Source organism: Pholis gunnellus, assembly GCF_910591455.1.
Source record: "Pholis gunnellus genome assembly, chromosome: 2".
Lineage (NCBI taxonomy): Eukaryota > Metazoa > Chordata > Actinopteri > Perciformes > Pholidae > Pholis > Pholis gunnellus.
In genome coordinates, this window is record NC_136536.1 from 20,089,338 (window position 1) to 20,103,885 (window position 14,548).

The window sequence follows — 14,548 nt, forward strand, 5'->3', positions numbered from 1 at the left end:
CTCGCATGACACAATCAAACATCAGAGGTCACTGCTGTGCTTCAATGGCACTTTTAATAAAACAGACATTTCATCCTCACAACAGCAATGTCTGGACAGAGAGGAGGAGGAGGAGGAGGAGGAGGAGGGAGGGGGGGGTGGCTGGGTGAGGGTTCCCTCTGCTGATAGGCTGGTTGCTCCTGATAAGTGAGAGGGAATTGGATAAAGAAAATTGAACTGTGCTGTTGAGCACTGTGTGGGGAAGATGGAGGGGTGTGTGTGTGTGTGTAGCTATATGTGTGTGTGGGGAACTCATCTTGGCTGGCATTTTATTTCTCCTCCCGTGTCTACTAAAGAATGATAATATATCAGAGAGAACCCCGACCTCAACCGTACACGCTCCCCTCCCCCTCACATATTTACAGGGAAAGAAAATGAATACATTCAGTTAATTCACTAAGTAACAAAGCTAATTAATCTGTGTTTTTAGCAGAAATCACATGGTTTCACATCCAGTTTTCAAACAGACTTGTCTTCCCGTTCCATTCCTATAATCTCTAACCATCGTTAAGGTTTTCTATTGACAAACAACTCGCACAAAAATCCCCCCACGCACCCCCTTTTAAAGACTGTTAAATCCCTTTTGCCTGTATTTATAACTATTTACAGAAGCAGCGATCTAACCATCACAAAAAACCCGCCCACCCACCAGTCTCGTTCGCCCCTCCCCACGCCAACAAAGTCCCACTCCCACCCGATAGTGAAAAAAATAAATAAAATCATGACACCCGTCTTGCCGCCCCGTTCCATATGCTGCCCACATCTTACCCTGTTCTAAAAGAGCATGCCAAGTTTAACAATGAACACAGAAAATGTCTCTATACAGAAAAAACACCCTTAAAAATGTTTTTTTTTTTCTTCCTCCTCCCACAATGGTGGACATGGACATAAGACAAGATTTCAGTGGCAACAAATAATCGTCATCTTGCTCCATTTTGGGATTTTTTTCTTTTTTTTTTTAGTGCTGACAGGGGCCGGTTTTAGTCATACGAAAGTCCTGTCATGGGGGTTTAAGGGGGCCATGTTATGAATAGTGGGAGGGCAGTTTTCCAGGGTCTCTGAGGCAACAGTTGGCCATGGGGAAGTTTGGGAAGGGGGATGAGGGAGTTTGGAGAGGAGAGGAGAGGAGGAGGGGTATCAGGGGAAAGGGGTCTAGGGGTTATTTTTTGTATTATTTTGTTTTTTAGAGTCAGAGGTGGCGGGGACTGGGGTGGCCGTTGTGGTAGAGCTTCTGCTTGATGTGGACCATGTTGCCGCTGTTGTCTTCCAGCTGTCTGAGCTGGGCTCGGCGACGGAGGTCTCGAAGGTTGCAGAACTGGGGCAGCCATGACCAGGACGGGGTATCTGGAGGGAAGAGATGAGAGGCAACAGGACGGTCAGAGGAGGCAGGTGATAAAGTGTGTGACCAATAGGGGACATTTTCCTTTTTCTTAAAGATATGCTGCTCTGAATCCACATCTGATGGATGCAGTTTCCCCCTGATGGATACGCCCCTTCAATTTCTCAACTATGGGAAGCCGTTACCTTTTGATTCCTCAAAAGAGAGCATGGAATCACAGGGTAATACAATTGGATAATATCAAAATTACATATGTGATTACATGGTAAGAAATACATCGTCCATGAGCCTAAAAAGGGAAATAAACTCCTAAAACTGCCAAACAGGAATGAAACCTGTATTGTATTGTTTTTATTGCATTATCAGGTAAAAAAACTAAATGCATTCATTGAGGCCTAGACAGCGAGTACCTTTTAAAGCAAACTTGTTAGCGATGTATTTTATACAATCTTTATTCTATGTTATCCATCAATTATAGCAGCTGATGCAATTTTTTAACAACATCACACACACACACACACAAAGATGATACTGTATGAGGCCATATACGGTGGAAGGATCTCACATACGGCCTTGAACAATGTGTACCAAAGTGAGTCCAAGCACTTTTTAAGCAGATTTCTTTTTTTTTTGGGTACTTTGCCTTCAATCGACGGGTGACAGAGACAGAGGGGAAACATGAAGAGTAAGGGGGGATGCAACAAAGGTCCCACGCAGAATTGAACTGGGAGAGTTACGATTACATCGTAGAATTAATGTGCCTTAATATAACTCTAGGTCGTGGCTACACCCGAAGTCTGAGCGTTTAAAACACACTACAACAGCTGAACAGCTGCCAAAATTCCAATGACAAACGGACGCAAACTGGCAAAAGACTGAACTGCCAGAGAGTCGAACACTTCAGAGTTCAAATGCTTGCAGGAAAAGAAGGAAACGCCTCTGCATCAGCAAGGCGATGGAAAGTGAGTATCGATATTTTGTCATAATCACAACATGTCACAGTCACAATATTGATTCACTTCCTTCTCTGCTCCCCTCCTTTACTCCTACTCACGAGTGTGCAAGTGCGACAACAGTGTATGTGGTTTATCGTTGGGCCACGTCGACTCGCTTTTGTTGCTGTGCAGACACAAGCAAAGAACTGAAAGCAGGCTTTCGAGGACGACTCAGTCAGACGTTCATGAGATCAAGACACACAATGGTGTAAAATCCTTCTTAGCCTGGTTTTCAGGCTCCAAATCCAGTTAGAGGACACATCAACAACCAGCAGCACAGAGGGCTGATCTCCGTGCTGTAAACTGTGCTTTTTGGATGTTGATGAAAATGAGTTCAAGTGCTTCTTTCACACTCATTTTCTCCAGTAATTCTGTCTGAATTAAGGGCTATAGGCTGATAATGGCTTTCTATTCAAAAGCAATATAATGACTTGTCATTTTGTCCATCTCTGCTGCCTTTTGTTTTTTTCGTGCTCAGTTTCAGCTTACCCTAAAATACAATTCTGAAATTTTAAACTAAACCCCCAAAATGTCTTCCATACAACACAAAGCCAGAAAATTAACCACAATCAGATGCATTGAGGTTTAAAGGTGAGTTACTGGAAAAGCTGATGTTTATTATGTCTTTTAGCCACCGGCTTCATCAAAACTTTTAATTCTGGGAAGTCAGGGTGAGCTTTTTTTGCAGTGAGGGTAGAGTGACTGAGACGGGATAAAAGATTGGATGAGAACAGTAATTCGCATCAATCTCTTCAAGTGCACCACGGTGTTGCGTTTGATTTACCCCCCCCCCCATTTGTATTTGGACTGTTGCACGTGACCGTATCCAGGCGTCATTTCTCTACAGTCACGGGGATTTTTACAGGTGAGATTACGGCTGAGGCTGTCGAATGCATCTACCTGTCTTTGACCAATTAGCAGCCGACAAAGCGGGAGAGGTGTATAACGTGAGGAGGGGAATGGTTCGTGTCCGTCCGGTTATAAACTGGAGCTGGCGAGGCGGAGCGAGGTCCACAGAGACAGTAGAGAGAGAGAGAGAATGAGGGGAGAGCCCCGGACAGCAAACCCAGTATAGCAAATAGCCCTGCTTGAGGATGAGCGAGAGGAGGAGGGGTGGTGCTGGTGGAGTTGGGGAAGCGGGGTGAGGTGTTGGGTGGAGGGAAGGTGAGGAGGGAGGGAGAGTGAGTTATTTATAGCTGTGAATGGGTATGCTGTCCACAAGGACTGCTCTGAAGGGTATCCAAAGGAAAAGGGGCAACAAAGACAGGTTTATCTCATTTGAATAAAAGGATGGGGATGGAGTCGGCAGAAATGGTAATGCAAGGCAGAAAATGGGAGGCGAAAGGCACAACTGCTATGCTCTTTTAGAGGGGAGGGAGAGGGGGGGGCTTAATGCTGAATGTCATCTTTTTCAAATTTTTTCAGATAGTTTTTCTGTTTCTCTCTCACCAGTGTCTTTGCAAAAGAGACTCTGGTATCAGATGTTCGCAGCGCATCAATGATAAGATGAAAAAGAGATAGTTGCAGTGGGAGGCATTGTAAAGGAAATGGCCACGAGTAGATTCAATAAGTGGAGAGGGAGGAGGAAGAGACGGAATTAGGAGGGGGGAAAAAAGCAACGAGAATCAATGTGCATCTCAATGCACACGGTGTATGTGTGTGTGTGTGTGTGTGTGTGTGTGTGTGTGTGTGTGTGTGTTTTTCTCACTTGCCATTCCAGCTGCTCTCTCTCTCGTTCTATTTATAGCTCTGGAGGAGAGTGTGTGTGTCAGTGGGGGTGGGGATGTGACAGCATCTCCATCCTGCACCCCAAACACACACACGCACACACACACACACACACACACACACACACACACCTACACACACACACACACACACCGCTCTGTCAGCCTCACCTTCACTCCTCATCTTGGGGAGGCCAAACGAGCCTGACCTAGCATCAACATCACAGTCGACTCTCACTCTCACTCTCACTCACACACACACACACACACACACACACACACACACACACACACAGAAAAAAGGGGCATTCCCCCCACCCCCCACACACACATACGCACACACTCTCTAACTGCTCCTAATGAAAATGGATGCACCCTCCTCACTGGGTGGTTTTTTTTGTATGTATTTTTTATGATGATGTATTTTACACTGTTGCACTACTGCACTGGAGAAAACAGCATTGCCTGACTCGCTGCTGCAAAAGAACCTTCCACACCTCCTGAGCAAAGCAGCAGCCTGCAACTATTACAGCTCATACAATTCAAGCCCCTTAGCAGCTCGTTAAAACACTGATGAATCCAAATATAACATGATATTTTCTATCCAAAAAAAACAAAAATTATTAGTAACAAATTACTTAACTTTCTGTTTTAACATGGTTCATCCTGCCTGAGGAGTTTTTCCATGGCTCCGAGTATCCAGGCCACATATCACCTACTTTAGCATTATCCTATATTCTGAGGATCCAGGCCACCTCCACAATACAGGCCGGCCCTGCCAGTGAGCTCAGACAGAATATTCAACTTCAAAAATCCTGTTTTTAAAAAGCCTTGTTAAAATATTCAGCATCTTTTAAATCTAGCTTATTCGTGCCAAAAGAACGCAAAAAGCGATTAGATGTCACCCCCCCCCCCCTAGAGTTTGATCCTGGCTGGGTGGAAAAGCCTGTGAAACCGGCATGACCGTGAGAAACTGAAACACTGTAATCCAGGATGCTAATACTCAGCTCATCAGCATCATCAACATCTTGCCAGTGGGCGGAGACGAATCCTCTGCGTCGTCTCTTCAGCAAAGCGCCAGACTGTGAGGGATTTCATGCTGCCGTGTCATGATCTCACACGTGTGTCACATATCTGCTCAGCTGAAAGCCTTTTATGTCTTCGCTCGTGTCTGCACAACCGCACGGGCCAAATGTTGGTGAACTGAACACCACATGTTCTGTCTCATTAAATCTGCCGCATTCCTCTTCTTCTACTTAAATAACATGCATCCGTCATCTGTCAGGGGGGGAGATGGTAAGAGAAATGAAACGGATATTTTTACGGAGAGAGTGCTGACAGGAGCAACTATCACAATTTGAGTTGGATTTAAACACATGGTATGTGGGAATGTAGCTTTCACTACAGCGCAGCAGATGGCGGGAGTGAAGTCATCTATCAAATCACTGTTTTTTCGAGCCTGGTTCGAACCGGTCTCCGTAACTGCTGTATGCGTATACATATATGTATTGTGTTGTTTATCACGCCAAAGCGATGCTTGTTTAAGACAAATAACAGCTTGGCCAGATATTCTCATTACACAACACATTTTCATCAAGCGCTGCACATTAATTCATGTTGGCTTCAGCGAAATGTGAATAGACAAGCCGTGCACTTATCCACACCAAGATCTCTTTACATATCTATCGGTGGCTTTCTGCAAACCTGGAAATACAATGCATACGTTACACATCATGTATGGTAGCTGTAAAGGAATGCTATCCTCTTATTCTCATAGACTAAAGCAGGAATAGCATGCAAGCTTGCAGAGAGCACTCATGTACTGTAACTCCATACAGAGTTACAGTACAGGACCCAGGGTTCAAACGAGGGCCCTCTTGCTGTGATGTGACAGTGCTAACCACTGAACCACAGCGCAGACCTAATGTTCTCAATGACTGAGCTTGACACAGACATTTCTGGGACATACAATTACCCTTGAGTCAAAAGTAATATCGTTAGTTGAGCTGAAGGCCCTGCATGCCCACGGTAAACCCGCACAAGTGATTTTAGGCAGATTAAGGTCCCCTTTCAGGATTGTATGGCCGTGCACTGTACGTGCACGCTTGGTTGCTTTTCGCTTTGTTGAGTGGGACTAATACACTTTATCGGCACGTTGCTGGTTTGTGCTGGTAGGGTGTGGTAGGGGTTCGATTAAGCACGCGAATGGCAACTGCCGCCTTGAATTGACAAGAAAACAAACAATACAGACAAAGAAAAACATATTTTACATGGCTTGTTCTGGCTGTATTCAAGTGAAAAAGTACTTTACTGTAATGTGCATCATACCTGCATATGCACTCCATCTAAGCAGGTTTTCCCACCCTTGCCGCTAACAAAAGGGCACAGTCATTATTTTCAATTGATGAAGTTCGGTGGAATTACGTAAATTACATGTTAGCTCCGCCCACCTTCAACCTGAGCACTCAGAATCAATAGAAACACTCGTGTGAGTGTGCAGGGCCTTCAGACATCCATGTGCCACAGAAAAGGCAGTTTTTTTTCACAGATACAATTTTCAGGCAACATGTCACAGTAGAAAAAAGCACAGGTGTAAATAATGAAACGAGTGATGGCTGAGTTCCATTTAGCTGCTTTAATTTCAGCGTCCTGGTGGTGTGTGTGCTTGCTCCCAGTCACACAGTCGTGACTAACTGGGACACTTGGATAGAACAGAGCTGGTGTTATTAGTGACACCTGTGCTTTTTTTCCTACTGCTATAAAGGTTTGCTGTGAAAAGGGCCGATACAGTAACACACGTGTACATTTTGCTGACCAAAGCAAGGGTCCAATATCCATTTTCTTTCAGCATGAATGGATAAACACATTCACAACCTGCTCCCAATCTACAACGCAAGTTTTGCCATGCTCAGCCTTAGTGTACACAGATCCAAACAGGTTTCTATAATAAGTATAGGATTGCTGTGGGATTATTGAATAGAATAGTTTGACATTTTGGGAGATATGTGTATTACTTTATATGAGAAGATATACCATCCTCATGTCTGTGCATCAACTATGGAGCTAGAGCCAGCAAGTGGTGGGGGAAACAGCTGGCCTGGCATGGCTATGTGTACATATACCAAAATATAAAAATGACAAGTTGTGGTTTAACAGTTACATGTTGGAAGTATTTCCCGGCCAGGTACAGTGACCGGTGTTTTGCTGTTACCGTGGGGTTGCCAGGCAACTGCGCCATAAATAATCACTTTAATTCTCCTTGACCTTATAGCTCAGCCTTTGACAGTCAATTCTCTGAAATCGACGTGGTGCAAGACTGGTTTAATTCATAGCTGATAAAACACCTTTCTTCTATTGAGGGTGATGGGCTCCACTCTCTTGTGGCGTCCCTCAAAGATCTATCTTGGGTCCCTGATTGTTCTTAATTAATATGCTCTCCGTGTTGCATATCACAGCTGACAGGCTGTTATAAAGTCCAATAAAGCTATGTATTATATATCCTGCATTTTGCAAGGTCTCTCTCATAAGAAATGCTGATGTCCACATTTTTTTTATTTAAAAGGCTCAAAATAAGAGATCCTAACAATCACCCCTCCTTGTTCCTGTACTATTCCAATGAATCATTTCATGTGTAATCTGCTCAGAGAGAGTGAACAAACATGAAGCCAGAAGCCCATAATCTCAGGTCTGTCTTGTGTAGACGCTTAAGTGGTGTAATTGTGTTTTATTTAACTAGGGCACACCATTAAGAAGATTTAATTTTTCTTTCATTTGCAGGACTGGAGAAGGTCAGTCACGCTTGCGTCCCCTCCGAGCTTGATTGTTGTGACGCACTTGTGGTCTTTCCAGAAGAAATATCAACACACTACAGTTAATTCAGAGTGCTGCTCCCAGGCTAATCACGCTCTCCAAGAGGAGTGACCACATTATCGAAACCCTTGTCTCCCTTCCCAGACTGCCTGTCAGTTGTAGAATTGATTTTAAGGTTTTAAGTCAGCCTGTTTGTGTGACTTGTTAACCCCCAAGTGAGCCTGATTGCTGCTTGAGATCCTCTTTCAGGGCCCTTCTGGTGATTCTTTCCTCATCACCTTGGGAGACCTATGTTTGCCTAACCAGCTGTTGAAGTCCATGCCAAAAATGAGTGTCCCCTTTTAAATCCTTACCCATACTTCTATCTTTTATAGTCCATTATTTTTTTAAGTGCTGTATAAAAGTGTATTCTTTATTGTTAACATAAACTCATGCTTAGCTAAACTTACAAATTTCAAGTTATCTAGTCATGAATGCCATGATCACGAATAGGAATTTAGGGAATTGCCATTTTTGCCCGTTAGCTAACTTGTACCCTGCAAAGTTGTTCTTTCAGTCTTCTCGTTGAGGCTCGACTCAACAAAAACGTTAATTGGGGGTTGCATCATCTTCATTATTTCAACCGCTATTGATATTATATTTCACTTGACTGCATTGCTTTGCCATTTTAGTCTTGCAGTATGCCCAAAGAGAACCTTGAAGGTTTAACTTCGCATAATACAACGGTGCACGGAGGCTTCGGTGAGCAGAGGTCGTTCTGTCAGACCTGGCTTGAAACACTGATATTCAATCCAAACCATTGCTGAAAAGTGATTCAGGACACCAACTGTTTGGTTCAATGCTAACACAACATTTTAGCTAATGATTCACATTTAGTTGATGTGAATCAGCAGTTGAATCATTTTGTTGACTTAATAATCGTCTCTATAGAAGTGTTGTTTTTAACATCATATTCTCTAGCCTGTATTTGTAAAAAAAAATAAAATTTTTGAGAGTCTGTATTATAGCAACAGCTCTTATTGAGATATGATTTTGTGTGGTCTTTTTAGATAATTATCTCATAAATAATGAATTTCACATATTCAGAACATAATTGCACCTAATGAGGGTGCTCTCGCGTTAGCCTTTGACTGCTGCTGTTTCCTGGAAACAAATCAAGAGGATTTTTAGTGAAATAGGGTTTGAGGTATTTCGGCCGTCCACAACAGAAGACAACACTTTCAATTTAGTTTCACCTCGGCCGTTAGCCTTCATCTGACTCATCACACTGTTGGAAGGTTTAGCTGTGATTTTCCAAGAGGACACAGTACACTGAGAAAAAAATCCAGTGAGGAGAGCCAAAAATGGACCAAGCAATGGAAGGGGGAAGGTCATTTACCAGAGCAAAACCAACTTCAGTGTTAACCTGGCCAACAAGCAAGCACATGCAGAAGATACATGGCAGATAGATACAGATACATATATTCCTGCATGCAAGCATTTGGCTACCACAAATCCTGATTTTAAATCATAGATACTTTGTTATTTTCCCTGTCAAATTAGGAATATTTAAGTTTCCGGTCCTGTGAACGTGCTACGATATGTAATTTCCTGTCATGTAACACCAGTGCATTCACAGCTCAGCACACACTTCCGAAATGAGAAAGATTTTATGATAACTTAGGGTTCGCTGAGCTCTTGTTTTGAGTTGTGTTCATGTGTATTTGCAGCAGACGGTGTCCGTCTTACCGTAGTAGCGGCTCGCCCTCCAGGCCCTGACGGCACAGTGTAGGACTCCGTCCAGCCACAGCAGCAGCCAACTGATGCAGAAGCCCAGCAGCAGCCCCAGCATCAAGTCCATCTCCTGCTTGGTCACACTGTCGCTCACAAAGTAGTTCTCTGATGAGTCCACCAAGGAATGGTCCCCATCATATGGAATTACATAGTGGACCTGATGCCTGGGGAGGTGATGGTGATAGGAAGTGTTAGATATAAGCCAACATATCATTTTATGAATCAAAGATACATTAACATTTCTTATCCGTCACATAGACATACAGATGTGTGTTCAATTAAAGGAAAAAAACGGTTGGGCTACCAGAACGGTTTCAATGCTGCTTGGCATGTATACTGTGGAGCTCTACTGGAGGGACGAACACCATTCTTCTCAATTGGTGGTTTGATGATGATGGTGAAGAGCGCTGTATAACATGTTGCTCCAAATTCTCCCACAGGTGTTCAGTTGGGTTGAGATCTGGTAACTGTGAAGGCCATTGAGTATGTTATGGTGGTAAAACGGTTTACCCTATATGGTGTTTTTATGTTCTGTATACCCATCCTAACGTGGATGATATCCAGAGATTTCTTTTCTGAATTTAAAACAAATTGCACTAATCCACCCTTTGCTGAAAACCCCCTTGAAGCCCTCTCAAGGACCCTTGGGTGTCTCCAGGCTGCACTTTAGTGCAGCTGCGACTGGAAAACTTTAAGGAGACTTTTGCTCACGGCCTGAAATAAGAATAAGCAAACACTCCACTATCTCCTTCAGAGACTGCTGTTATGGGGCCTTTAAGAAAGGCATGTATACTCCAATATCCTAAAAAGTGAAGGCAATGCCTGCTCAGTAAAATCCTTTCTGGATTAACTCAATTTTGCCAAGACAAATACATCATCCAAAATTCATCAAGTATGGTTCTTCAGATACCTCATAACTAGCAATTATTTTGTCAAAGTGGGCTCCTTCTTCTTCATTTCGTAAAATTATTTTAGATCCAAACGGGTTCTTACTAGACAGTCTCTTTAAATTTGTGCCAAGTTGGAGACATTAAAGGACTCGCTATGAATCAAATTTGTATTGTGTTTTCCACAAATCCACAGGGTGTGTGATTGATACTAACCAGGTGTTCACATCTCACAGGAGAAGAAAGAAGGGGAAATATGGAAATGTTACGCTGATGGAATGCAAATTAAAAGACGACCGATCCGTGAATGCATCACTCTGTTGCATTGCAGCTTAGGGACAACATGCATGATAACACCATAAATATATCTCTGCATATCAACTGTTGCAGCAGCTACTGATCAATGATCATCCAGTCCCTCACATTCATTTCGTTGTCCAGCACCGACTCTGCTCCATGTAAAACAGATACATCCACTTGATATTCAGTTCTTACTATACTTTAACTATAATCTAACTACACAGGCAAGTTGTCTGACAAACTCTGTGAGTGAAAACAGTGGGAGCTGAGAGATTTAACCGCTGGAAGGCACACCTTTGCGCACACACTTTGGGACTTTGCATCGATAACGGGTTTGAACTGATGCCGTATTTAATAAATGTCTGCTTTGCTTATCTCTGGCTGACATAACACATGATTAATGAAAGCTGATATGCTTAACACCCAGTGTCTAATGTGTCTTTGCTGGCAAAGTCCTGAGGTGCACTGGAAGTTTGACTGTTTACTGATGTTTCTGACTTGTCTGCCGGTAAGTGAGGGAGAACTGAAAGATCTTCACCCACAGGAATGCAACTTGTTTAACAGAAAACCCTCCATGCAGTCTGATTGTCAGATGATCCCTGGGAAGTGCAGTGCAGAAACACCCTCAGCACTTAGCGCTGAATATGGAGAAAAAACCTGATCTTAAGTATCTTACCGAAGAAGAAGTGGGGCCACACGGGGAATCAAACTCCCTGTAGAACCTAACTGACTCAAGCCTTACAGCCACTAAGGTCCATTAACACCAAAACATCAAAAAACAAATCTAAGCTACGTGCAAAGATAAACCAAAATCTTCCTCTTTCTTTGCCCTGAAGAATAAAGGATTATTTTGTGTTGCCTGCATTTAGTCCTGTTCACGCTGCAACCACTGTGTTTGGGTCTTCTTTTCTAGTACAAAAATGTTATCTTAGGACAAACTACCCTGCAGCCCCTCTTAACAGCATGACACCAATCAGCAGGGTCAGAAACTCCTAGATCTCTCCCCTGCCACAGAGCCAGGCCTCGGCCCGTCAGAGAAGCTACAATTACATCCGAATCACAGCACATGAGGCTGCCAAACATAATGACACCGGCCGTGTCCTCAAGCCTGATAAGGTGAGCGCTGTGGGCGTCACGGCACCTCCACGTCTAACGGGTGGGAGTGAGGCGAGTGAAAAACCCGAGCTCAGGTCTACTCTGTTCATCCATGCATCCCGCTCTTTCTGCTGTCCGTGTGAAAACACGGACGACAGAAACTCATTCAGGAGTGTTTCCAGGTCAGGGGGAAAGACACTGTGTGGGTCACCTGAAAACTAACAGGAGAGGAAAAGATTTGACTGTACATACCGTCAAGAGCATTGGCTTAATACTTGTATTGGAGGAACAAAATACAATTTGTTGGTATTAGAAATATTGAAATCAGTGCTTAATGCTGATAATTGCCTATACTTGTTATTCTCATATCCTCATTGCACACATAACCAAGCCCCCCTTCGGTAGTGGCAAGGATGACATGACTGTCAAAATATTACAAAGTAAGACGTTGAGTGATACATCATCTTGTCACACAAATCCTGTCTCCAGACATATTTGTTTGTCTTGACCAGTCCCACATCCCATCCGTCAGTGTTTGCGAGAGGCCTTTCCAAACTTTCCGTCAGATTATCCCCCTCTGACAGGCATATGGCACCTGATGATGACCCACTTCTGAATTTACAGGCTAAAAAACACACACACAGTGGAACTGGCCTCGTAATGCTGCTAATGAACTGCTAGGACATCAACCCCCTCACTGCAGCATTGCACAGTATACACTGCTGTTTTGTTTTAATGTGCATCTGTTCAGCTTGCACCAACACCACTGGTGACATCCCCCTTTCCTAAAACACTGATCGGTCCTCGTGGCCGCATAGCTAGGTTGTCTGCAGGACACGGGTCAATGAGGATCTAATACCTGAGGGCAATATAGGTGTGAATCTATTGGATGAAAGGACTCTTACTTAAAATCTTGCTAGCTGACAACACTGTTGCCATACCCTCAGGCACTGTAGACTTGAGACCAAAAAAAAACAGAGGCCCACTTTTGTCTCTCTGCATCTCTCAGCCTGATGTATTACAGGCTTACTGTTGAATGAAAAACGCACAGCACCGCTGATTAATTCCGGATTAATTTATTAATGAGTGTCTTTGCTGCTGTTTTTTTTTTCACCACTTCAAAACCTGCTCTCACCGAGGAAAGCAAACCAGCAGGTACAGGCTGACGAGCAGCCACCAGTGCCCCCAGCCCTATAGCACTTCCTCAGCCATAACCAGTCTCCACTCCTGCACTCATATGTTCGTAATAAACCCAGCAGGTTTATGCTGTCGCCGACACCGTGTAGGGCCTGCGCACTTGATGCTCAGATTGTTTTGTTTTTTTGAACGGCCTTATATTGCTCATAGTTCATTACCTATTTATGGCTCCGACACACACCTTCGTATATATGCAGCAAAGCCGAAATCCTCGCAGCCCTTCTGTATATATAAGCTACATAAAGATACAAATACGGAGAAAAAAAACACCACCGCGACCAATCGTGTCTGTTAAATAATAAAACGTCAATGTAAATATCGGCGGCTGTAAGCGCACCGACAGGCTGATATCTTTGCGGGGCTTCGCCGCCAGAAATCTTCGAGGCCTCTTCGACAATTAAGAATTGACGGTTGGAAAAAAAAAAAAAAAAAAGGAAGAAAAAAAATCACACATCACCATGTTTACCCCAAATATCGAACGAGAATGACGGTATTTACCTTCCACAGTTGCAGTGACAGACGCGATCCTCCCCTCGTAGATGCGGTAAGATGTAGTTGTGAAAGCGATCCAGTAGTGCGTTCATGTCCATTAAACAGGCTATCGCCTGCAAAGAAGCACACAAGTCAGCTGGGACATGTCAAGCAATGGGGTATGGGCTATTCCTACAGACAGCGAATTATTCTCTTCACCAGCATCAAGACACAACAACAACGGGGATCGTAGAGAGAAAAGGGGAGAGCATGCTATAGCCTGGGCAGATCCTCACGATAAGAGGGGGGACTCGTGCCTCAAAGCGGACTTAGATTATTTATTTATGACAGCAGGTAATTATAGGGTAACCTACTTCCACATGTCATTGGTAGGCCTGCCGTGAGGTGGGTTTCTCGCACAGTGTGATACATTTATGCCACATTTGCAACGATCGGATCAAATATTCGCCTATATTAGAAAAAAAAACAACCTTATCGTGGCTGAGGGAGGGTGAAGGTGTCTTACCATTACAACTGAAGCACCAAGAATCATAAAAATCATGGTGGTTGTGATCATATGCATCAAAACTTCCAAACTGGCCGCCGTTCCGGTAGCCCGGGGTTCTACCCGCGGCGCTGGAGACGCTCCGGCTGGGCTCTGGGCGCTCTGTCCCGACAGGAGCCGCTCATGGAGCCGCCGCGCCTCTCCTGGCTCCCCGTCCCTTCAAACTGCCCGGTCTCTCTCTCCCCCCCCCCTCCGTCTCCTCCTACACACGGCAAGCCGCTCTCACAGCCCTCACTGCGCCCTCTCCATCCAAGGATCCAACCCCCCCACCCCTCCACCACCACCACCACCACCACCACGGTCGGTCGGTAGATCGGACGCGGTTCCAAGGAGGCAGCTCTCGCCTAATT

General features: G+C 44.2%; 1 protein-coding gene across 1 annotated transcript; it reads right to left on the reverse strand.

Moving 5' to 3' along the window:
- Positions 1–1,228: 1,228 nt before the first annotated feature.
- Positions 1,229–14,216, reverse strand: tmem240a (transmembrane protein 240a; the record flags this gene model as incomplete). The annotated part of the gene is made up of 4 exons (XM_079176470.1): positions 1,229–1,383; positions 9,639–9,847; positions 13,661–13,767; positions 14,160–14,216. The coding sequence occupies 4 exons, from the start codon at positions 14,214–14,216 to the stop codon at positions 1,229–1,231; spliced, it is 528 nt and encodes a 175-aa protein (XP_079032596.1).
- Between the last annotated feature and the right edge of the window lie 332 nt (positions 14,217–14,548).